This window comes from Gymnogyps californianus, chromosome 17 (genome assembly GCF_018139145.2).
Source record: "Gymnogyps californianus isolate 813 chromosome 17, ASM1813914v2, whole genome shotgun sequence".
NCBI lineage: Eukaryota > Metazoa > Chordata > Aves > Accipitriformes > Cathartidae > Gymnogyps > Gymnogyps californianus.
Window position 1 is genome coordinate 2,644,563 of NC_059487.1, and position 26,171 is coordinate 2,670,733.

A 26,171-nucleotide genomic window follows, 5' to 3' on the forward strand; every position below is an offset into this window, starting at 1 on the left:
AGGGGCCCGGTGACGTCGGCGGGACGGTGACTCGCGGGGGAGGAGGAGCGGGCGCGGCCGCCGCGCTCCCTCCGGGCCGAGCGGCGGGAGCGGGCGAAGGCGGGAGCTGGGGAGCGCGGCGTGCTCGGGCCGCGGCCTGCCGGGCGGCCGCCACCTCTGCCTTCCCCCCGGGCCTTCCCAGGGCTCCGCCCGGGGCGGGACCCCGGCCCACGGGGGCTTCGGGCCGCGTGTGCTGGGTCGGGCGGGGAAGCGCGGAAGGAGCGCGAACAGATGGGGAAGGTGGAGCTGAAACCGCGACCGAAGGCTGGGACACGGCGCGGGCCGGTGGCGGGGAAGAAAGAGGGGACGCGGGGCCACGGCTGAAGGACGTAACGCGGGAGCCCGCCCGCTGCAGCCGTCGCGCCGCCAGAGCCGTGAGCGGGCCTGGGTGCGAACCCTGGAAAGTCGTCACCTCCTCTAGTGCTAGGCCACACAGCAAGTAATGGCACGCTGCTGTCGGTTATGACCCTTCGGGTATCCCTCAAACTCTGCCGCTTGTGCACAGCCCACTGAGGTGTCGAGATAACGTGGGTGAAATGTCCTTTTTTTTAAACTTCCCTTTCTCAACTTGCCAACTTGACAAAATCAAGCATTTAAATCCAGAGTCATGGTTGCTTAATCGGTGATGACTAGTGAGCTTATTTCCTGCACACTTGAGTCACACATTCTGATTTGTGGAGGCAGTACGGACCTAATTCCATGCTATATGACCACAGTACCTATGTCCAGAGTCCAAAGAAGAAAGCAAGTCTCAAGTGCCTCAGCCTGCTACCAACCTTTACTGGATACTTTTGACTTTTGTTTCTCCGTGCTTGGCCTCTATCATCTGTAAAAGTAATAAACAACCCCCTCCCCACTCACAGTGGTGGTGTGAAAACAAGTTAAGAACAGACTCAGACAATAGTAGTGTTTACCATTGGAAACCACCCAAGAAAATTAATCATTGCTTTTGAGCAGGGTTGGACTAGTTAGTGCTCTGTAAACCAGGCTGGGATATACACTAATGGCACAGAGGAAAAATGAACCAAACAACTGTTTATTGGGCAAGAGAGCCTTTTCATGCCCTCAGAAAGTGGGAAAAGGCACTGCACCGGCTAATGTAATTAAAGACAGCCTCCTTAGGTACAAGGTGGGAGCTCAGCAACAAAGCTGTGTTATGGATCCTGCCTCAGTCTACCTTGCTAATGTCGTAATGGCAGATACGTAAGAAAGACAAAAAAATACACAAGAAAAATCCACTGAGGCTTACAGAAACCACTCCCAGGCAGGAAAGCTTCCCAGCTGACTACACAGGCTGGAAGAGTACAAGAGGAGGCAGAGCTTTTACCTGCCCTGTTCTTCCTCTCACATAAGCATCTGCTGTCAGAAGTGGAGGCTGAGCACCATGGACCTTTGTTCTGATCCAGTATCAGCTCCCGTTCTCCTAGGGGATGGCTCTGGCCCTGGGATACTCCGGGGAACTTCCAGAAAATGCCAAGATGCTTCTGACAGTGGTTTTGTAAAGAAAACAATTGTACCCAGGACACAGGATGGAACCAGTCCTGTGGAAAGGTGCTGGGACAAAATCGGTGCCCCGAGCAGCTTAGATCTGCCTCGGCCCACGCTGCAGCTGAGGAGTGGGCAGGCCCTGCTAGAGAAACAGAAATGGGGTAAAATTCTGGGTAGAATTCTTCCCTTTTGGCCAGGAGGAAACAGAAGAGCTTGTACAGATCTTAACTGACTCCAGGTTTGCAGGGGAGTTTAAGCAGCTGGACAAGACTGGGACAGGGAGGAAGAAAGAGGGTTTCTGAAGTTCGTGGCCTGCTGTGATGAGGCACCTGCCCTGCACAACCGGTCCCCGCATACAGAATAGTACTGAGGACTGCACGTAACGATGTCTCAGGAATAGCATTTAGTCTTCAAATTAAACTCTCTTTCCCATGACATTTCCTTCCATGTCAAAATTTAATCTGCAGGCTGTATGGCTACAGAGGAGAGGGGGTTTTTTGATGTTGTTTTAAATAACTGCTTTTTTTTTTTTTCCTTTCCACAGAAAGGGCAGTGAGGCTCCAGGAGCAGCTCTGCAGGGGCTGCCAGGAGCTGCTGTTGCTCCGGTGCAGCCAGCCCAGCTGGGAAGCGGGGCACAGCGGCCACCACGCTTTCAGGCAGTCGCCCATCCTTTCCTCTGCCAGTCCTGGGGCTGCAGCATCCGTCAGACACGGGTAGGACTCGCATCCACAGAGCTTCCAAAGGCAAGAGCCGCACAACCAGCCAGCCCGGCTTCTCTTCTGATCAGGGACCTCTGTTACGTTATCTTACACATAATCGCTCTGAGGTTTACTCTAAGAGGACAATCGTTATGCTCAAAACTTTGTAACACTTGTTTCGGTTCAACACTACCACACATGCAAACGCGTATCAAGCAAACAGCGTGGCATCTTTCAGCCCCCATGTCCCACAGTCACCTACGAGGCTGTTTTGCGGCTCTGCTTCCACTCCTTGAATTACGTTCAGCGTAGCCAGTGGAAACCAGTTTCCAGCATGTCGTTTAGACTGGCTGGCCTGTGCGCAGGGCTGCTGGAAAGCGGGGCCAGGAAGGAAAGGCCAGGCCTCCAGATGGTGCCTCCGAGCTGAAGGAGTGCTGCACCCACACATCATCGTCTCAAAATAGACCCGACTGCAGCGCCGCAGCAAGCACCAGAGACCACATAATGACACTGTATGGTGGAGGTACAGAGGGGAGGAAAATAGGAAAAGTATATTTAGCAAACTATTTCCTGATACTGTTCCCCTCCTGTGAGAGCTAAGTATTTAAAACAAACGTGGGCAAATAAATTCTGCCCTTCAAAGCAGACAAGACATTTCACAGAAGCACAGAAACACGTAAGCAGGCAGGGCCATGTGGGGGTCTCCAGCCCAGCCACCTCCTCCCAAGCACTTCCCCTCAGAGCAGGATGCTCTGTCGAATTTGGAGTATCACCAGGTACTGAGATCTCACGGCCTCTCTGCAGCCTCCTTCCTTTGACCACCCTCTTGGTGGAAATTTCTTTTATTTATATCAAGTCAGAAGCTGCCATGTTCCAACATGTCCCTGTTGCCTCTCGTCCCATCCCTGTGCACCTCTGAAGAGTCTGGCTCCACCTTCTCCGCCCCCTCCTGTTAGGCAGCCGTAGGCAGCAGCAAGACCTGTCCTTAACCTCTTCTAAAGCCTGAGCAACCCCCCTTCTCCCAGCCTCCCCTTGTGAGCCCTGTGCTCCATTTCCTAACACCCACCAACAGCAGGAGGTACAGAAGCATCACAAAAATGTGAAATGGGCAAAAAGTGAGTTAGGAAAGTGAGTGAGCAAAGCGAACTGGTGGCGGGACCCACCCTGACAGGAACTGCGTGACAGTCTTCCAGGGGTGACAGCGTAACCCGTCGTTAGGTTGGGTGCAGCCTGGGAGCACATGCCGCCAGGAGCAGATACCACAACGGCCATGGCACCAGCATGCTCTCTCTGCAAGCTGCTATTTTTAAGATTTGCGCAAGGAGACAGGAAGAGCACCTTGAGGTCAAGCGATGCACTGGAGCTCAGGCAGGTTGCAGGCAGGCATCAGTCAGGCCGGTCAGACCAGTAACGCTGGGCTCACTGCTCCAGTGCCCAGAAACATCCACCATTTCCCAGACGGCAAGGCAGGGGACTCGGCAGCCAGAATTTTGGTACCCAGAACTGACTGAACCCACACTCTGCTCTGCGCCACCTCTGGAGAAACAGGCTAGAAATACAGCATTTTGCATCTACAGACAACTTAGCAGCTCATCACACAAATTTACCAGGGAAAGCTCAGCTCGACTCGCCTACACATGGAGCAGGAAGAAAGCACGGGAGAGCAGAGCATGGCAACAGCACGTCCCAGGAGGACCTGGAGGCGGCAGTGATGTTGTGCAGGTCTGAGTCAAGTTCCCTTCCCCACAGCCAGGGCATCCTGTGGCAGCATGAAAGCGGAGGCTGAGCGTGGTACAGGAAGGAAGAAGGAGACCGGCAGGGCAGTGGAGAAGGGAGCAGCACACTTGCCTGCTCTCCTACCTACTCTGGGCTCCAGACCTGCTCGTGAAGCTCCCTTACCAACACTGCACAATGGTAATTTTCAGTTCCTGGGTTTGGTGCTCCCGTGCTGGCTTTGGGACTCCTACTTGGGAAATCAGAGAGGAGAAGCCAAGCGGACAACAGCAATTGTCCTAGTCACACTGGACTTTCTTGCTACCTAACCACACCAACTCCCCACCTGCCAGTGACCCACTGAAACTACTAACAACTGGCCCATAGAACTGAGCTAAAGGAATGCGCAGGCTGGGAAGCAGCTGACAGAGAAGAAGCGCACAGAAGTACCCTGCAGCACCTAGTCCAGAGCCGATGCTAGAAAACTGGCTTGTGGAGGCATCACAGGTTTCCTGTGTGACCCTGGATAGGTCACTTCACCCAGGCCTTAGTCTCCCCCGCTGTACACAGAAGGTGTCACATTTAACTGTCACAAGGATTGACTCATTGATATCTAAGGCACTTGGAGATCCTTGGATGTGGAGAAAAACTGTGAAAAGAACAAACACTGTGGAGAGAATACCAACCAGAGAGAAGAGCCAACACACGCGCGTGCTCCCACCCACCAACTTCACACAGCACATGAGGTCCACGGTGTTTATAACACATGTAGTACAGACAAGGTGATCTTTCTACTGATAGAGACAGAGAGGAGAAAGATACCAGAGATAAGTCTATCAGGGTATTTCTGAACAGTGTTCCCAAAGGATCTCAGGATGAACTTGCTTCCACTAGGAAGGATCAATTGTTTGCTCTCGGAAAGGCCACCCAAATACTGGGCAATACAGCTTTTAGGCCAGAAAAACCACAGATGGGACAGGCTGTGATTTGCAAAGCCACCTGATTTCAGCAGCTCTGTTTGTTGCAAGTTTGCATGCTCCTTCTTCTTACCCTGATTCAGGGATCTTAGTCTTTCTTGCCCTAGGCTGACCAGTGATGCAGAGGGACAAGAAATAATGGAGCCATTCTCTTCAGTGCCTTGTAGCCGTCAGTGGCTTCCAAGCAGTCCCCTGCCCAAGGATGGGAAGAATAAGTGGAGATGAAAGCCATTCTCTCCCATATCCATCTACCACCCCACAAGAGCTTTGGTCTTTTTCACTGGGATAAATTTCAGCACCGAGTCTGACAGCCTCAGCAGCAGCCCTCAGCCACACAGTGGCTCTACGCCTTATCACTCTGTCGTTTGGATGTAAACAGGGACAGCCAGCATGGTGCAGGGGCCATCCGAGGCAGTCTGCAGTTCTGCCAGGGCCAAATTGGACGCGATGCTGTTGGGCTGCCCAGGAACGACAAGGTCCGAGTCAGCAGCTCCCGACCCACCAACCACGATGGACAGGACAGCATCCGACTCCTGGAACGGTTCTTTGTTAGGGCCACCTTCGGGGGGGCTTTCCCCAGCGGCACCGTCCTTCAGCTCTGCCAGACCCAGCTGGTTGGGGAGGGAAAGGCCCGCCTTGCGCCCCCGCGCCACCCGCTTCTTCTGGGGCTTCCTGAGCTGCAGGTCTTTGTCCTTGGGCGAGCCCAGCCGGCACTTGTGGTCCTTCATGTACTTGTGGCGCGTGAAGCCTTTGCTGCAGGTGGGGCAGCGGTACTTGTAGTTGCCGGTGTGCGAGCGCTGATGCTCTATCATGTGGGCTCGTCGGCTGAAGGACTTGTTACAGTACTGGCACTTGTGGATCTTCATCCCTGCACAGAGCATCGGAGGAGAGAGAGCTCAGTTAGAGACCCTGCATCCTAATGCAGATCTTCAGGAAAATCTGCACCGCACCGAGGGAGTGCATGACAGCTTCATCTCCTCTTCCAAGGAGATGTTCCCTGATAAAAGCATGAAACAGCCACCTCCTCACCCAAGAAGTCCCATTCTTTTTCAGCTTGCTAATTAAAACAAACCAAAAACCCCATGGTCTAAGGAGACATTGTGCCAGGCAAATTTGCAAGAAAAGGGTGAGCAGCTACACCCTGAATGTCTGTGTTTAGGAAGGGCTAAAACAATAGTTCTTGCCTCAAATAAGAGGATTAAAAGATCACCAGAAAAAAATGTCAGGTAGTTGTGATGAAAATGCAAAGCATTGTTAAACTCTGATTTTTTCCAACTGTAAAGGTAGGTAAAAAAAGTTTAACTTTTTTTTTTTCCTCCCAAGTATGGGAATGTACAGTCTGAAACAAACCATCCATTGCACTGTCAGCACAGTCCCATCTGATCGCACTCTGCAGGGCTTTGGACACGACAGGCATGAGAAAAGACTTTCAGTTTTACCCCAAGAGACAAAAGTCAGAACATTCCCTAGGGCATGGGAATAAATTATTTGTCTTTATTAGGAGTGGGAGCATTGTTTCTGGAACACAGAGAGAAGGGAATCAAATCCCAAGAGATCTCCTTTTGAATGTGAGATGGTATTGGGGAGGAGTGGACAGAGCACTCTGGATATTCATTTGATAGCAAACACACCTAGTAATCCAGCTCTGCTTCTGCGTCTCGCCAGCAGGCCCTGCCTACAGATTTATATTGCCTTAGAAAACAGCCCAAAGCGTAGACACAGCTCTAAATGCAAGCTCACTTAAACAGGCCTGCAGCAACAGAGATCAAAAAAAGTCTAAAGCTAATAAATGATACTAAGAATTTAGGCCTATATCTGCGAAACACTGTACCACACGCAGTGGAAAATTCTCCCACGGAAAACTACTCAGTAGCTGTAGCTGTGTTAGCTGAGCGGTGGGTGGAGGGAAACCGCAGGGAAAGCACCTGTAAGGAACATCCTGCGCTTCTGGGGGTACAAAGCAGAAGCACTTTCACAGTGCTACCTCTTGTTTCTCGGGCTTACTCCTTCTGTAACATGCTCCTGCAGCACCACAGCGAATCCCAGCCACTTCATTCCCACCCACTGGCAGCATGGGCAGAGCTGCACTTACCCGAATGGGACAGTATGTGAGCCTTCAGCTTGTCAGGCCTGTTGAACTCTTTATTGCAGCCCGTGTGGCTTCTGTAAGAACAACAAACGCTGGTGAACAGCACGAATCAGCTGAGGATTGATGTATAAACAGATTCTGGACCATAAAGAGATCCACAGTCCTTCTCCTTAGCAGCACCCAGACAGGTCCCTGGGTGCAGTCACAGTAGGAGCTCCAGTATTTCAGCCTGCTGGAGAGGGGCAAGAAATAAAGAGGCTGCTACAGGGACACTTGGCTTCTCCTAGATTACACATGGCCCTATGAATGCTCCTAAAAGCAGCAGGTTGAAGATCCCGCCTGGAGACAGAAATACTTCGGAAGGAGCTACAAGGTGGTTGGAGGAGGGAGAAGCCAGTCAGTCTTGGCTATCAGAAGGCCCACGGCTGTGCCATGGATTTGGGAATGCACCTTATAAACCTGGGTTTCTCTGGCTCGTACATTAGCTCCTATGTTGCCAAGTGCTTTTCGAGACATGGCAGTCAGGGAGAGTCCGTCATTCAGGCAACGTTGTGCTTTGTGGTCAAATAATACTCCTTCTCCTCCTCAGTGCTCCCCAAGTGCAAGCCCCTCAAGCCTCCCATGTAGGCAGGCATTATTTTACAGGGCTTGATGAACTGAGATTAAATTATGTGGCCCCACAGGAAGTCAGTGACAAAGAACTGGGACTTCTGGGTTCTCAGTTCAACAGCACACAGCATTCCTGCCTCCCCAAGAAGCAGTGGATTGGCAGATGCCACACATGTACCCTACGGTACCTGCAGGAGACATTTGTTCCATCCCAAACCCCATCCCAACCCCATTAAGACATGCCGCCATGCTGGAGACACACTACGTACGAGAAGGGACATTTATATTTCTTAAAAGGCTCATGGATCAGCATATGTCGTTTGAGTTTGTCTTTCCGATTGAAAGCTGCATCACACACTGAGCATTTAAAGGGCTTTTCACCTGGATAAAAAAAGAGACCAAGAGTCAGGGAGAGTCCAGTCACACAGGGCTGCTCTAGTCACAAACAGAATTCACTATGGCAGCTGTGCCACTCTGCTTCTCTATAAACTTCCCCAAGCTTCCCTATCCTGCCTGATGGGTAAACGGATGGATACAATCCACACTGCATGCTCCTCCTGCTCTCCAGGGCCAGCTTCCTTAGCTTCTGCAACCACAGACAGTGGGGAAGCCACCTCTATGTCCCACTTCTAACTGGTGCAGTACTGGGCGTGAGGCTGAACCAAAACCATACACCTCCTGAACCCACGTTACTACAAATGACTCACACACTCAACTCCGTTACTCTGGTTATCAGGAAAATAGCCAGGGCAGCAAGGACTGTGATACGGAGATAATGAGCACTGCGGTGCCGGGGAAGCCCGTACCCGAGTGGATGTGGGCGTGCAGCTTGAGGTAGTGCTCCCGGCGAAAGAACTTCTTGCAGATCTGGCACTTGAACTTGCTGCCCCCGCCATGCGTGGGGATGTGGCGGCGCAGGTACCTCTCGCAGGGGAACACCTGTTAACGCACAAAAACAAGGCTAAGAGCCAGCAGCACACAAGGGACATCACTGAGCCTGCACGGGCATGGGAGGTGTAGCCTGTATAGAAAGCACAGGAAGCTCATAGTGACTGCTTTCTCGGAAAGGACGCACTGAGAAAACCTTCAGTTTTGTAAAAGGAAAATACAGATAGAGCTTTAAAAAAAAAACCAAACCAAAAAAAAAAAAACCCAAACCAAAAAAACCCCAAAACCTTCTTATCCTAAAGAAACACAGAAGCTGAAACCTTGCTGCTAAATTTTGTAACACTGTACTGCTGCGGACCAGCACCCCAGAAGGATGCCCAGTCTCCCACCAAAGCCAGCAGTAGGACGGGCTGGGCAAGGACCCCCAGTAGTTACTACCTTCCCACAGTGTTAACTTCAGTTTCTGCTTCCCGATAATCTGTTACCAAAGGCTTCCATTCATGGTCTTTATAAAGCCAGTAGAAATGGTTCCTTTGGCTAATGGGGATACTGGAAATAGCCAAGCTATGTGAATTCCTAATGAGCATGCTGCAAGCACACATCTGAGGGGAGGCACAGGAGAGCCAGGAGTTCTGGTACCCGGGACTGTGCTCTCGCATCTCCAGAAAACAGCAATATTAGTAAGAATACAAGCAGAAGTAAAAAATACTGCTGCAGATAATGGGCTTTCAAACCCCTATGCTGGATGCTGAAAGTCCCACCCAGGCTCAGAAGGGCATCTGTCACCTGGTGGGGGAAGTGGAGAGAAGACAGGTAAAGAAAGATGGGTTACTAACCATGGCAGGAGAGCGTTTCCCCTTCCTGAGCTACCTCAGTACAGAGTGGTCACTCCTTTGAGATTGTCCCTGCCCCCACTGCAGGATTTTCATTTCCTTTGCTATAAACAGAGGAGCAAGGGTCCAAATTTTAGTCTAGATTTCAAAAAATAATCTATTAGAATTCAAACCCCACAAAATTCTGCCCCTCAAACCCCCTCAGGGGTGTGCTGAAGCGAGTATTTCCAGCCAAAACCTACCCGGGCATCGTTCAGTCCCAGTCACGCCACTCAGACAGGTTTCTCTTTGCCAAGGACACAGAGCACTCATCCAAAAGAGAGGAACGAGGGGGAACCCAGAGACTTCTGTTGCAACAGGAGATGAGGACAGCAATGGAGGTGTATGAGCTCCCGCAGGACCCAGGGCTTTCCATGCCCAACCCTTCCAGCCACAGGTAGCCAGGCACGGTGGGTCCAAGGCACTGCCGCCACTCTAAGACTTCCCAAAACCAGCCTCGCTCCTCCTGGTACATTTGCTTTTAAAAAATAAGGACAGCAGCCTGGTGTGCAGTCCTGTGCTGTCGTGGGAATAAGGGAGCTCCCCTGACAAATTCTGTTCGGCAAACGGGACCCGGGAGAAAAGCCAGCACTGCGGGGAGGAATGTACTCTGCGTTAGAGGCCAGAGAGCTGGAAACCAGGGGTGCAATCACCTCTGTCTCTCTGAAAAGCACCTTGCGAGCCTGCCAGTCCGTACTGAGGTAGGAAGGGAGAGGAAAGGGAGCCGAGGGTTCCCGTCCCCCTCAGAGCCCTAGCTACATGTCCAGGACCGGCTCAGGCAGCGGTCACCCACCTACCTTCTGGCAGTGAGGGCAGGGAAAGTTGTGCGTTGCTGTCTGCAGATGGTGCTCCAGGGCTTCCGGGGTGGAGTACTTATTTACACACTTCACACATCTGAATGCAGAGAGAAAGGACAGAGCCTGTGAACAAGGCTACCGCCGGCAAACCCCACACCGCAGGCAGACCCCAGGCAGGACTGCCCAGCCCATTCACCAGCCACCTTCACGGTTGATTTTTGGTAGGGTCAGTTTGGTACAGACAATAACACCCCTACCCAGGTGCTCTGAAACCTCAGCAACCCACATAGCCAGATCACACTCACGTTTAGTATCCTTCACGAGGGGGAGATGCTGGAAAACTGGGTGGAGAAGCCTTTAAATTGCTAGTGCTCTTCCACACAGACTCCCATGGGAGCACCCAGACCTGAGAACATATTCCACATTGTTTCCTCATGGAGACAAGCCCTAAGTAACGACTTCGCCTTACTTAAAACACCTCCTTCGATCTTCATTGCATGAAGACAGCAGCTCCCAGTGAAGGAGCTGAAGGTGGGGTCACAGCATAACAGCAGTGTTACCCATGGCTGGGGCAGCCGCAAGGCGACGCGCTTCCATGAGGGGTCTCTGGCGTCTAACAAAGCTTTGGCTCACGCCACCACCTCTCCAAAACCACCTGGGTTCTCTCCACCTAACTCACCTGTTCTCACATATCCTGGCAGTATTTCTGCCGGAGACCTCTGCCAAAGCTGACTGATAATGGGCAATGGGGACATGAATCATCAACAACGAATACAGAGGCACTCACACTGTGTATCTGCTGTGAAACCCTTTTTCCTTAGATCAGACTAAAACCTCCTCAAACATAAGCAGGGCTCTGATCTCAAAGATTCCCCCTAGCAAGCTGTAGGATGAAGCTCTGCAGTGCAAGGATAACTAGAAGTCATGGTCTATGCAAGAAGTAGCAGATATTTATTCCGTGAAGCTCCTAGGTGACTTCAGCATCTTCTGGGCTTCCTACTCTTCCTGTATGTCTCTACAGGCATTTCAAAAGCTCCAGAGCACCCTTTGTGGAACTCCTCACCCCTTCCCTCTACATAGTAGAGGGAAGTAGAAAGGCTTTCCCAGGTAACAGACCCTTTCGCAGCAAAGGGATAGGAGATTTTTTCGGGGCGCAGCTTCTACAACCTGCACTCCCTTTGCTGCAGGTGTTTAAGAATCACAGAAAACACGCTGGGAAGGGGCTTCCCTGGGTCTCTGACCCAGCCCAGCGCAGGTTCAGCTGTGCCCATCTCACTCTTGACTGGTGATAAGAGGACTTGCGGTGATGGGATCTTCCCACGTAACTGATCCCAGCCTTTCACTGTCTTTCCGAAAGGTTCCTTGCATTCAAAGTGCTTGGCCCTAGCAGCCCGGTGGAGGGGCCCCCCATTTGCCACCTGGGTGCCCAAAAGAACCGTGGCCACTGAACACACAGCTCCCTCTTCCCTCTAATGTCCCCACCGCTCTCAGCCAAACACGCTCTGCACCCACTCACTCCTACAAGCCTTGTGAGCACTGATTGCTACTGTACTTGTACACGGCCATGTCCTTCTTGGGGCTGTGCTGGGGCAGCAGGCTGTGGGAGTATTGGTGGACGCCCAGCTCATACAGGGAGGGGAAGTCCTTGCTGCAGAGGTGGCAGCGATAACTCAGCTCCTCCTGGTGACTCTTGATGTGCTCAAGGAAGGACTCTAGCTTCTGGAAGGTCTGAGCACAGGTCTTCACCACACACTTGTACACCTGGGAGAAGAAGGGAGAGCGACTGGAGTGGCACACCATGGAAACAAATAGGGAAAATCCTCTGCCAACAGACAGAGTGGCCTTCCTTTTTGGAAATCGTTGCCACTGGGTCACTTACAGAAAGGGACCACTGCCCCTTGACCCACTGTGCTGGAGAACAGCTGAGCTGATGTTACGAACAAAGCAGCACTGTGGTTCCCAGAGCATCCCACCATGCCCACAGCCATATTAGCGCTCAGTCAGGGCACAGCAGTGAAACCCTGCCCCGCACTGCAGCAGGACACCATGTGGTGATAAAACATTCCCTTCCTCTGCTGCCTTCCTCAGAGGAAGGGTCTTTAAAGAACAGTGCAGAGCAGGTCAGCATCAAAATGTGGCTGACAGCTCCAGGTGAAGACAACGGCAGAACCTGCTGGGAGCTGAACGTTCTGCAAACACAGATTGTCAGGGCGCTCCCCTAAGAAAGCAAGGTGGGAGAAAGGGGTGTTGGTGTGAGCGCCTGAAACCACTCGAGCAGGTGAGACCACAACACCCCAGCAGTGACTGTCCCACGACCTGAGAGCTGCCACCTACGCTGAAAACTTTGGACTTCGCTCCTCTGCTTCTTCTCTAGCCACCCAAACCTGCTCGGCTGACTTCTCACTCAGCAGGGTGGAGGCAGCGGAGCTTTTCAAAGCCACCCAGACCACACAGCTGCAATCCAGACATGCAGAGAGCCAAGCTGCAGGGGAAGCACTGGCAGCTTTACAGAGCAAGAGGCTCAGGACAGACCCTGGGAGCCGGTGCACTATATGAAGCCCATCCCAATCTTGCCACCGACACAGGGCACCCTCTGTCCCTACCTGCTCATTCTTGTGCTGTGTCATGTGCGATTTGAGCTGGAAATAGGTGTTGAATTTGCTGGGGCAGAACTGGCACTGGTAAGAGCTATCAATCAAGACAACCTGCTTGGCTTCCAGTTTGCCCGCCTCGCTCTCGTCCAAGGGGCTCATGTCTTGGGGCGGTGGTGCGGGGTTCCTTGAGGGCTGAGTCAAACCTGGAGAAAGAGAGAGAGAAAGTCACAGCCTGCCATGAGACAGCTCTGAAAGCTGCTCTGCAAGCACTATGCTGCCAAGACACACCAGGCCTGGCTGTGGGTCCAGGCTCTTCCTTCCTTTCAAAGACAGATTCTTTAGATCAGACAAATCTCACTCTCTAACAGGGTAGTTCTAAATTTGTCTACAGATTATTAAGGGCTCTGACTACTCCATCTTCCTCTCCTTAACCCATTCTCTTTTTCCAGGGACACAACTGTGCTCTGTGGAGCAGTCAGCAGAACAGGCCTCCGCCAGTGAACCAGAGCCAGATTTACTCCCATCTCTGGCAGGAGACATGACGTAAGATCCAGCCAGTAGCTCAGAGTGCCTGATGTCTGCAGAGAGCAGCTCCAGTGGGGCCTTGTCCTAGACATGACATTGTCACTGCGTTCCCTCCCCTCCTACCAGGACTGAAGCCACCAGCAGAAAGGGTATCCAGACACCGTCTGCCAGCAAGGAGCTCTTCTCTGCCTCAAGTATTTTCAGTTGGCCACTGGAGCCAGACCCAGAGCAGGCATGACTTGCATATTGCAAACAAGCCAGAGCACTGGGCTATGCTAAACCACCGGCTTGTCTGGCCACTAGACCAGAGCTGTCAAGTGTGGCTCAGGCAGTGCCAAAGCTGCACCTGCCAGGCAGTGAGAAGGGGGAAGACACCTCGCCCTGTCCGCATGCACATACTGGCACAGAGTTTGGAGCCACTGTCTCCACCAGCACCTGAATCCACCACGGCGGGGGGTACAAAAGGATGCGCCTGCCAGCTGGAGTCGAGCAAATACGACTCGCTTCTCTACTGCATGCTGCTAAATCCCACAGGAGGAATGCAAACAGCGCACACAGCTCCTGTCTCCCCTCCCTCCCTGTGTGGAGGTGCAGGGACGTACAGACTCCTCACATCACTACTCTGCCCCATGCACATGTCATCCCCAGGCAGCAAACCTGTGTTCTCCTCGTCCTCCGGCTGGTTGGGATTCAAGGCCATGACCTGCACTGTGATGGAGTTGCGGGAGATAGTGCACCCCAGCCCTGGAGGCCACACTTTATGGGTTTGCATGTGCTTCTTCACATTGGACTTCTGGGCAAAGGCTCGGCCACACACGATGCACTGGAAGGGCTTCTCGCCTGTGTGACTGAAGGCAGAAGGCACTGTATCAGCAGCCGGCAGAGAGAGGAGGCAGCCCCCAGGCATGGACCGTGGTGAGGTGGCTGCTGCAGGACTGCGCTAGTCACTCTGCTTGGCAGATCAGCACCTGGACCAGCCAGACAAGGGCTTTGAGACCTGATTAACCGGAGTAAGTGGATTGTGAGACGCCTGGGGAAAGAAGCCTGGTGCACAGACAAAACACTCGCAGTCTGGGGATGACAAGGGATCAAAGGAAGAAGCGGGAGAGGAAAAGAGCTCTGCAGCAACGTCAGGGCATTCACTGTCAAGGTCTCTGCACGGACCTTGGGGACCCCATCACTTTCTCAGGGGTACAACCCTTTTCTTCCCTGTTACACCTCCCTCCCCTGCACACATCTATTCTAGCTTGCAGCCCCGTGATCTCCCTGAATTTGCTCTCCCCTGTCTGCAGCAGAAAGGTCTTTCTACCCTGCCCTTCTGCTTCAGGACAAAGAGCGGACTCTAACACATGGAGTGTGTCATGTGAAGAGTCCAGGCCGGGAAGGGGAGCGAAACCACCACTTGTTCCTTCTCATCTGTCCTGAGTCCGGCAGACTCCACTGGGGGAAACTCTGAAGATTTCAACTGCCTCCTGCCAGAGAAAAGCTCTCTTATAAGAGCTTCCTATATAGACACTGAGCTTAGCTTACAGTTTGCTAACACCAGCAAACACGAAGGCTGCAGCTTGCTAGGGAGGGAGAGTAGAGGAAAGGGCAGAGGCAAGCACTGGAGATGCTGCTGCTGCTCTAGTGATCAGGTGACAACAGGTTTGGCTTTCAAAGTCTCATCAGCGAGGAAAACAAGTCTCCAGTCCCAGCCCATAATCAGCAAGAAAATTACATCCATGATGCAGCCTTCACGCCAGCCACTGGGGAGAAGGTGTCCTGAAGTGAGGGGGATGAAGGATCACCTCCCAGCGTGGCACAGATTCTGGGACATGACAAATGCAAGGTCTACTGGACTGCACAGACTCCCTCAGCGGAGCTGCGCCCACCTCCACCCCAGCCACTCTGCTGTGTCCGGGTTAGCGGCACCGTTACCTTCTGATGTGCTGCTGCAGGTCAAAGTTCTTGGTAAAGGCCTTGTCACAGTAAGTGCATTTCAGCTTGGGGGACTTGGGTTTGCCTGAAAGAGCAAGAGTGCACACAGGAATGAGATGACTTGGCACAGCCCTGTCCCCCCTGTGCCACAGGGCCCTCACCCCAAGTCATGTCTATTCAGGACCAAGAATAAAGGGCTTATGAAAGGATAAGATCTGCCTGGCCAGACTGGGGAGAGGTTATGGGCACAAACATATCTTTAACGTAGCCTGAGCGAACTCTAGAATTACTGAGGAGAGTAGTAGTGGAGGGGGCAGGGCATCCCCTTCAGGCATTAACCACTCCAGGGACCCTTCCAGTTGTGCTACAAAGCATCTACTTTAAAGGCATGTTGGGCATTGGGAAAACACACAGGATTAGTGAGAGGAAGGGCTCCAGTTCTGTCTCTCTCCTATGAACTCACCAAGGTCAGCCATCAGCCAGAGCACATGCATGTTTCTCCCATCCAGAAGATCAGTCAGTCACATCTTGTATCTACTAAGATGGGGTATAAACCAATGGAAAACTGCAGAACTGTGGGCTGCGCTAGGAAATTCTGGACTGAGAGCTGCAGCCTGCACCATCATTCACACCTCCACAAATAACGTTAAACCCTAGCATCTGTATGGGTGTAACTCCAGAGGCCCAACCTTTCTGGGGAGGAAGGCCACGTGGCTTTCCTCCACCTCACGCTGGGGACCTCCCTTGTCACTCGTCTAGGTGTGCTTGCATCACACCAGCAATGGGCAGGCTCGGCCAGCGGAGGATCTGACGCTCCTTCATCCTGTAATGGGGCACGTCCCTGCCCTGCCTCACCCGGGGACAGGCGTGTTTTCTTCATAGGCATTGAAACACATGGCAGGGACGGGTCAGCTGGGCCCTTGAGAAGAGAGCCTTCAGGGCCAGGCCGCGTCTAGCCCACTGGCCTTGCAGCTGGGCAGTCTTCCTTGGGTTAAAACAGACCAAGCTCTAACACCTTACTTTGCAGGATCTCCCCATTTCAGGTGTGATCCAATAAGCATGTAGCTGCAGAGATACAGCACAAGCTTGCCCATGCAGTAGCACAGTGACAGTCCTTTCACGTGCACTCAGAGGTGACAGACAAGAAGCACGTCCACACTTTCACCTGCTCTTCATAGCTTCATGCAGGGCATTGTGTTCCTCCTCCGGAGCTGCAGGCACAGCCAGTGCCACCCCACAGGGCCTGGAGAGCCCGTGGCTCAACAGTCTACTACGGGATAAGCACGGTGGCCTACAGGTTAGTGCAGGGCAAATGCTCTAAGGACACTAACCTTCTTGCAGCCCGCTCTCGTTTTTGCAGCGCCGACTTTTGGCAGCGGAGGTGGAATCAAAACCAACCACACTGCCTCCTCCTGCGCTGGTCAAAGGTGTGGGAGTGCTGGTGCTCTTGGACTTGAACCCCTGCTTCCCAGGGCTGTACACAGGAGGAGAAGGGTACACGGACTTTCTACACACTGGCTCGGTACCTGCAAGAGTGCAATTTATCAGTGGAAAAAGGTTTGCTACACAGAGTTATACTGTGCCCTAACCGCCATCTCCAGCAACACTTCCCACACCAGGCTATTAGTCTGGCTGAGTTTTCTGCCTCCTGCCAAACTGGATCAAATTTCCGGTTCATCAGTCCAGCAATGTGTCTCTAACAAAAACTAACACACTGCACAGTGTGAAACTCTCCTGCTGAACATCACAAAGTATCCAGCAGTTATTACAGCAGGAACAGGACAGCAAAGAAACATTCTGAAGGAGCTGTCTAGTCCCTCATCTATGTCTCATGCCTAGAAGAGTTTCTTAGCCCTCCGGAGCAGGTTACCAGAACAATCACCGCTGACCCTGTGGGTTCATACCAGCCCTGAAGGCAGGGATCTCCAGGCCCTGTTGCCTGCCCTGGCAGGACTGCAGAAGGGAAGGAAAGCACAAGAAAACTCCAGATGGCAAAGCACAGCTGTTTACATCAGCACCAATATTAGAAAAGGACGCTTAGAGAAAAAGACATAGGCATCGGTCTGGGGTGATAAGGTTTGAGGGCATTTCTGTTGCCCACCCTGATAAATTAACACAGACCACTACGTAGCCAACATCCCCATCCATTTCTCACCACTGGCACTTCCAGATCAGATGCCAGCTACAAAGATAAGGCCAACAAACCTCTGTCACACCCAGTAGTTTCTGTTGTGAATGGCAATGCTAACATGGAGGCTGTGAACAGCTGACCCACCGGTAAATCCACCCCTGCCTGTGCCTCTCTTTAGGAAAAGCTGCCTTGTCAAGCTCATTGATATTTAGACTGAATTTTTCCCTCCACTTAAGCCTGCAGCGCACAGCACGGTGCTCTGTACTTCTCTGGGAGGTGAGGTCCTCACCTCAGCTCCCTCTCACTCCCAACACCTGCAGGTATCCCTCGACCACAGCAGACACTCAGGTCTCCTAAGCCTGTGCCAGCCAAGTCCTCCATCCCTCTTAACTGTTTCTCTTGTTCTCAGAAACCACACCATCTTGCCGACATCCTTCTGTTCAGTATCTTCTCCCGGAGGAAATAATCATTATCAAATAACCTAACACATCTTCCCAGACTCTAATTCTGCATTTCTAGTCCGGGCGACTCCTGAGCAGCCTTGCTTGTTAGAACAGGCCCAGGAGGACAGAGCCCCTGCGGACAGCCCCGGGCCTTACCTCCATGGGCGGATAGGGCTGCATCCCCAGCGTCTGGATCTCCACCGTGCTGTTTGCTGCCATAGGAGCAGGCGCACTGTACACTTCGACCACCCCGCTGCCGCCGGCGCTGGGCTGCCCCGGAGCCCCCATGCTCGGGGGGGGAGGCGGCGGAGGCTGAGGAGGGGGTGGCGGCGGGGGAGGCGGAGGCGGGGGGGGCTGGGAGAGGTAGCCAGCCCCAGCGTGCATACTCAAGCTGCTCTAAAACCAGAAGAGGGAGAGACAGACAAGACGTTGAAAATGCAGCAGCGATGAGTTGGAGGGGCTGCTCATTCACACACGTTCCCAATCCCAATTCAGAACGGCACCTGCAGGAACAGCGACGATGTCTTGACACAACACAGTGCTGTCCAACTGCCAGGTTGGACCAGACTCTGCTGGCTTGCAGAGGCTTGGCATGACCTGCATTATCTCCTCCAAAACCCAAGCACTCAAGCCCCACTGCTTTTTTTGCTTTGTTTTTAAAGCTTTTAATCCTTCCAGTTACAAAGAACATTTTCAGAGCATGGAGAGTGTATACAGCCTGGCCAGCCCCAGGGAGAGCCCAAAACAACCATCTCAGGAGGAGAGGGATCCACGGAGCAAACTGACAAGGGCTCTGAAAGCCAACCATTACATGGGGGCTCAACAAAAAGCTGGAGAGACCATGTTACAAAGATTTGAGCATCCAGCAACAAGGACACACAGAGAGAGCAGGCCCTGCAGCTATCCTGTCGTTTATCCATCACTCCTTCCTGAGCCTGGCTGTCACATTGGGAAGGTGCCCAGGATTCAGCATCAAAGCAGTTCTCTAGAGTCTGATCGACCAACAGGACTCTCCTGCTGTGCAAGCACAGCCCCATGCAGCGGGACTCCCCGGACCCACACGTGCCCCTTACCTGCGCCGGGGGCTGCACCGTCGGCATGGGCTGGTCCAAGGATGTAAAAGCAGACATGGCCGACATCAGCACCTCATCGCTGACTAAGATGTTCCCCTGCACCAGGGTCTGAATCAAAGGTGATGGAGGAACGGTGATGTACGTAGAAATTTGCTGAAATAAAAAAAGGATGCATTGTTGACCAGCAACAGGACAAAACAATAAACAAAAAAGGATGACACTGCTTTTTACTGAACCTCAGAGTCTCTGCTTTCACAGCCTCTGGTCAGCAGATGAGCCACTGTAATTATCTACAGCTTCCTGCTGAGTCCATGGTAGTTTCTAGCTGTAACAATAAGGCAGCTCCAGAAACATTCTTCAGAAGAGGTAAAAAATATCACAGTGGCTCGGGAAAGTGGCCACTGGCTACAATTCAAATCAGGGGTTATTAAACAAGATCTGCAGGACAAACGGGTCGCAGACGAGTTCAGGCCTTTCCTGGGCGCTTCCCCCAGCTAGGGAAGGTGGAGAACTGAGGGAGGCTGCTCTGGCTGCAGATGGTGAACGTCAGGCTGGAGTCGGATTATTGGAAGGGAGGGAGGCTGTCCCATTTTCGGGGTGGAAACAACCCGTGTTTGCAGCCCTGGGCAGCACTGTCCATTGGCACTACGTTAACTTGAAAAAACCAGTTGGTTTGAAAGCACTTCAGAAACCACCATGATTGCAGGCACAGTACACGTCATGCACAAGGGACTCGCTCCCGAGAAGTCCATTGGGAAGGAGAGTTACTCCAGAGAGGATATTCCCTTAACGCTCGTCACACCACATTATTATGTGGGCTTATTTGCAGGAACCTGAGAGGAGGGATGCAGGGACGAAGCTGCCAGACACTGCCCTCCTCTTCTGCCGATGACCAAGACCACGGCCCAGGGGACAGCAAGAGCCATTCCACCCTGAGCACTGCGCAGCGTGCACCCAGGCACGTGGCCGGCCTGCCAGGCTGTGACACTGGAGCTCTTCAGTAGAACGAAAGTCTGGCTGTAGCACAGACACAATATGAACCCCTTCCTGTCCTGAAAAAAGGGCTGTCAGACACTCGTGCTGGAGGACACCTCACTGCAGAGGACCAGGCAGCTTTAACCATGAGGTCAAAAGCCAACAGGACCACAACTGAGCCTCCTAGAAAAGAGGTCAGTCATGAGGCACCACTGGATCTAAAAGCATCACCCAGAGGTCCCCCCCACTCCCAAACCACGGCGACAGAGCAGTAGAGCCTCTGCCTGCAGCATGGTACCTGCCGGCTGGCGCTTGGAGCCTGCTGCACCGATGTGATGGAGGGGGTATACACACTGTTGGTGGCCAGCGAGACTGTGGAGAGGGAAGGGGCATTTCCCTGGCACTGCTCTCTCTTGTGGGTCATGAAGGCAGGCAGTGAGTTGAACTGCTTCTTACACTTCCCACAGAGGAACACGTCTTCGTCATCTGCAATTAAGAGGACCAGATCACTACTCCAGGCTTTCTTCTGCATTCCCCAGTGCTACACCTAACAACCACAGTCATAGGAAAACAGACACCTTTTGGATCTTAGCACCTCAAGTACATCATCATCAGGAGACATCAGCTGCAAGGGCCAAACTGTCCCTCCTCCCCAACCCCAAGCTCTCCCTAAAGCCAACTGATGTGATTGAGCCCATCTCAGCCCTGCTCCCACATACGAAACCTGCCGTCTCCCTGTGACAAACTGAATCCCATTGTCCATCTTTTCATCCCAAAGACATGAACAACCAACTCAGCCTTGCTCCTGTAGCACCCTCTGCTTTTAGTCAAAACAGCTTCTTCCAAAGCACCTGCGTTATGCCGGCTGAGGTAGATTTTATTACTCAGGTTGCACAAAGAAGTAACTTGGATCAGGGCACAGAGTCAACAGCAGCTTGTGTCCGAAACCCACCCCCCCACAAGACTGCTGGTCTTTGGAGCCTCTGCTTGACGTCAGAAGCAGAAAGAAGACAACCCAGTTACCATGTCCTAGATGAAATTTGCAGTGTTAGCAAACCACACAAGCACACACCATTTTGCACTTGATCCCGTCAGACTCACAAGGCTGTACCTCCTGTCTGATTCACAACCTGACGCAGAACGTTTTTGGGGACACAGACTGTAACTCCTCCAGGGGATAACTTGGTATCCACCCAGCAAGTCCTAGTCAAGCACTATGAGTGTTCACGTGCACATAAATGACCAGTTCCTGTATTCATTCACACAGATGAGATACTCAATGACTGGAGTAGCTGTACATCCCCAGAGGACAAGGAATAGCTCATTAAATAAAAAATGTGAACAGTAACAAGCACTAGTGGCAGGGAGAGCAGCTGCACCCTCCCTTAGTGCCTTTATTGGAAACGCATGGTCAAGTCTATTGTCATGACCATCTCCAAAAGTATCTCTGCTTGCTTGGGCACTTGCCCCCTTCCTCCTGCTCTGCCTAGTCCTGCTGAGGGCTCACAACATTCGTAGCTGCGCCCTACACGTACAGCTGTTCTGCCGACTGTTCCAATAGTCACGAGCGCACGCTGTAGGAAGAGATCTGCAGCCCTCCTGCTCCTCTTCTCTCTCTCCCGGTGCTACCAGGACTCACCCATCGACTGGATGGCAGTGGAGGAGTTGACATTTTGAGCAGATGGATCCGTCACACCTCCTTGACCATCCAGTAAGGACTGCACAGCCAGCACCGTCTGATTATCCATTCCTGAAAGGAGACACAAGCATGGATGGTAAATCGAGATGGCCCGAACATGGAGCGCTGGGAGCTCACTCACGAGTCGTGGAGGGAAGCCGCTCACTGGCTGCTGCTGTCTTCTCCCACAGAGCCACTCTCACCTTCTCATCCCCCTCTACTCCACAGCATTAACTATCATACTAAAGCAACACTCCCACGTGTCTCCGTACACTCCTTTGATGCAAGAAGAGAAGGGAAGAAGGGCAAGGAAAGCCAAAAGAGGGCTTGGTTTCAAGCATTTGCGGCAGAGAGGAAGGATGCTTACAAACAGTGGGTATGAAAAGCGCTAAGAAGTAGATATTTGGGATGTCACGAGCAGATGGGGTAGCAGCCTGGGTGGATCTGCCTGGGGACACAGCGTGATACGGCACAGACAAGCACTGAGCTCGGTGAAGACAAAATCCTTGGTGTGCAGCAACTCTGTCTCAGCAGCAGTGTCAGAAATGGCTCCCTGTTTTCAAGACCAGCATTCCCGGATCTGATCAGACACAGGGCTATGAACTACAGGAGGATTTAGATACAGCTTTAAGAAGGAAATACTAAGCATGGGTTCCTGGGAGAGATGCTCTGGGGGGACCCGCTCGGCCACCGGCTGCCACCCTGGTTCTGGGACATGCGGGAAAGCAGGACTGCGGCTCCCCCGACTCCCAGGACTGTGCTCCTCCACGGGCTCCTCTCAAGCAAGAGCTGCCGGTCGCTCTCTTTCATTTTCATTTCCCTCGGGACTCCATGAGAGCATACACACCCAGCCAGATTTGTTGTCAGAATCGGCTCACTTGCTTTGGCACAAATATTTTTCGGTACAGCTAAAATGTTCTAAAATATTCCAGATAAATACAGGAAACGGGGACTGCTCATCTAGGGAGACAACCTGGCCAGCAGCACGCGACTGGTGGATTAAGCCCGACACACTCTTTCTTCTTAGAAATCAGATGTAAAGACACATAGAACAATCTGACTATGGAACAAAAATAGCAAAAAGGGGTAATTTTTATGCACCATTCCTCCCTACTATTCCTTTATGACAAGGAACCCAGGAATAAAACAAATGGCATGCCAGTGTTGTATGTTATACCTCGTGGATTAAGGGAGAAAAGAAAGGTGGGGGGTTCTTAGGTTGCTTTTCACTTTTCTTCAAGATCTTTGCAAAACAAAACTGTAAAGCTCTGAACTCAGAATTATGTGCCACAGTAAAAAGAAAATCTATCGGTCTGATCATTTCCAAGCAGTGAGGTGAGGACAGTTCCTGACGAGAGGTCACACAGCAAACAGCACCAGGAAGGACAGTGAAACGCCGTAACAGATCACAGCATAAAGGAACAGTGCAGCAGAAGCAACCACCATTGCAAGTTCCTTTTGTAATTTTAAAATTTCTCCTGCACAACCAGGATGTTACTTTCCTGATGGGGACTACCCATATAATCCATGGTATTTTAAAGATACCCTAAATACTCATTTCTCCTGCATCTCCAGTGTGAAGCAAGTAACATTAAGACTCTGTGAACACCTTTTTCATCATTTCACCAAGAAGAGGTCGCAAACACTGCACGTGCCCCTGGGAGAGGAGAGCACCATTCTCCAGCTGCTGAGGAGCAGAGGGCACAAGCAGCTACCGGAAAGCAGCAGATCACACTACTTCACACACTACCGTAACATTACCACCGTGCCTATGGGAACCCTTTCGCATAAATCACACGGAGGCACAGCAAAGCTGCAGGTCCAGTTCTGCAAGCCTTCGCTTGCACAGAGAGCTGCAACCAGCCCTGCAGGACAGCCCCGCCGGCCAAACGCCACTGGAGCACTCCTGGGTGGATCTTCTCACACCGACCAGAGCCCTGCTTTTTTAAAGTGTACCTCCTCTTGTACAAATAACCTCCTGGTCAACTGCAAAGGCAGTACTGCAGGCTTTTGTTGGCACATCCAAACCAGAGAGTGAAATAGAGCAGCCCTTCTTCAGCAGAAGCAAGCTAGCAAGATACGAAAGAAAAAGGGGGATCAAAAATTCAGGTGAAGTATATTATGGGGATAATTAAGAACCGTTTGCATCAAGAATGTCACTCTTGATGCGCCTGGCACCGGATAACTGGGTTTCCTTCTGGCACATAGCCAGATCTTCCAAGTAAAAAAGCCAGATGATTGCCTTGATCCCGCTAGCAGGAAGAAGCTTGAGGAGAGGCCAAGACTTGACGACAGGCGACAACGATGCGGCAACATTGTTGGTGTTGCATTCAGCCTTCTGCCGGACAAAAGTGGCCCAGGACAACAGAAATATGTTGCTTTTCATTCATTTGGCAATTTGCGCAAATGCCCACAGAGTCCCTGCAGTTTCACAGGGTAAATGCACGACGCCACACTTAACACAGAGGGAAATCACCGAGTTCAAGGTTTAGTAACCCATGAAGACAAGCAGGCAGAGTTACTTGGTTACACGGATGCCGTTCACGGCCATCCGCCGACTCCAGGAGAAAGCACTGGATCGATCCTGCACTGATGACATCCAGCACCAGTCGGCAGGATGTTCTTCACAGTCATGAAAGCTAAAAAAAAAAAGCCATCTCTTCTCTCCTGGCGGCAGCAGGCTTTCCCCAGAGCCTGACAAAAACAAGGCGATTTGGGGAAGCCAGGATAAAAGTACAAGACTACCGCTTTGTGCTTTTTTTTCCCCTTTCAACTTTCTCTCAGTTAGAGATGAAACAAGACGGTCCGTTTCACCCAGGTGCTACTTTTCCCTCATGCCCTGAATTTCATGCATTGAGTCTTTTTTCTGCTAACATGAGCACCAGGTGCTGTAGTGACAGGCAAAAATGCACCTCTGCCCCACAGCACCTGCTGAGAACACGGCTGCTCTCAGCACCGCACACGAATGCCAAGTCACCATCAACGTGTAATCGAATCAACAAGACAAAACAAACAAGCTCAGCTACTAAAAGCTGCCAATTGTTGTGGGCTTAAAAAAAAAAAACCCATGCTTTTTTCTTAATTTGCTAAAACGTTTTGCTCTCCTGAATTCTGCGAGGAAACCCACACAATGAGGAGCTGATTGCAAAGAGGAAATAGGGAACCTGATTATACAGAGTGCTGTCAAATGCACCAAGTAACCTGACAAAATAGAGAGAAATATTTCTTCTTTGCTCCTCTTTCTGCTGCTGCAATCGCAGGTGCTGTTTGCAAAGCGTAGGGCAACGATCCCGATGCAAGGCCTCCCAGTCAGCGGCATCCCCCCACGTAAAGGAAAATACATGTGTAATCCAATTTAGGAAATAAATGCCTCGTGAAATAGTTTTTCTCCAAATGGGCTGACCCTGAGCTCAGTATCAGACTGCCACAGCTTAGCACATCCAAGAGTCCCCCTCGGATGGCACCTGCCTGTAACACACAGTGTCCCAACGCTAAACTGAGATGAATGCGAGCGCGACCCGTTCGCCCGCACAGCGGACAGGAGCCGGGCACTGCCCTGGCTGTGCCGGAGACCACGGACCCCCCGCACTAACACACACATGCAGGGGCCAGCACCCACCCGGGGACCGTCCCCGGGGCAGGCAGGGAGCGTGGCACATCGGTGGGGCCAGCAGCATGAGCCCCGGGGTGTGGGGAGGATGGGGGGGGGACCCCAGCATGCAGGGCATGAGGGTGCCCAGCTGCACGGTGGTGTCTCAGCGTGCTGGGCACAGGGATGGGGAGCGATGGGAGGGCGAGGGGCACACGAGTGATGGGGGTGCCCCGGGGACCGGTGATCCCGTTTACTGGGCACAGAGATGGGGGTGATGGGAGCGCCCCAACGTGCAGGGCACAGGGGCAGGGAGGTGATGGGGTGCCCTGGGGCGCCGGGCACAGGGGCAGGGAGGCGATGGGGTGCCCTGGGGCGCCGGGCACGGGACTAACGGGGGCTGCCCGGGGCACAGGGCACTGGGATGGGCGGTGCGGGGATGCCCCGACGCGCAGGGAGGAGGTGGCACAGAACCGGGGGACGGGAGGTGACAGGGGTACCCCAGGGAACCGGGGACGGCGTGGCGAGCCCCGGGCTGCCGCCGGGGGATGCCCGCTGCGGTCCCGCCCCGCCCCCGCCGCCGCGCGGGGCCGCTCGCGCCGCCCGCCTGCCCCGGGGCCGCGCCGGTGCGCGCCGCCGCCGGGGGTGTGTGTGGGGGGGGGAGTGGAGGGGGAGCGGGACACGGCCCCGCGCTGCTGGGAGCCCCCCGCGCCCCGCCGGGCCAGGCCTCGCGGGGCGGCCCCGCCGCGGCCCCTCGTCCCGTGCGGCGGCAGCGCGGTGCGGCGGCGCTGGGTGGGGGGAGCGAGGAGAAGCGCATCCCCGCTGTCGGCCCGGCGCGGCCCGGCGGGGCCCGGCGCGGCGGCCCCGTTACCTTCCAGCGCCTCGAAGATCGCCTGCGCCATCTTGGAGCCGGGGCGGCCGCGACCCGCCAGCCGGAGCGGGCACCGGGAGCAGCGTCGCCGCCCGCCGCCAGGGGGCGCCCTCCGCCCGCGACGGGGCCCGGGAGGGCGGGCAGGCGGCCGGGGGGGGGGGGGGGGGGGGGGGCGGCCCGGGGGCTGGCCCGCTGCTCTGGG

At 53.1% G+C, this 26,171-nt stretch overlaps 1 protein-coding gene across 1 annotated transcript; it reads right to left on the minus strand.

Moving 5' to 3' along the window:
• Positions 1-3,937: 3,937 nt before the first annotated feature.
• On the minus strand, positions 3,938-26,018 carry ZNF341 (zinc finger protein 341). Its single transcript, XM_050907241.1, is given in 16 exon segments — positions 3,938-5,783; positions 7,008-7,078; positions 7,883-7,994; positions 8,420-8,552; positions 10,171-10,267; positions 11,723-11,931; positions 12,774-12,967; positions 13,947-14,137; positions 15,210-15,294; positions 16,541-16,708; positions 16,711-16,735; positions 17,940-18,179; positions 18,857-19,009; positions 20,130-20,317; positions 21,471-21,581; positions 25,970-26,018. Coding segments are annotated over 16 exon segments (2,523 nt in total). The 5' UTR covers positions 26,001-26,018; the 3' UTR covers positions 3,938-5,268.
• Positions 26,019-26,171: the final 153 nt, after the last annotated feature.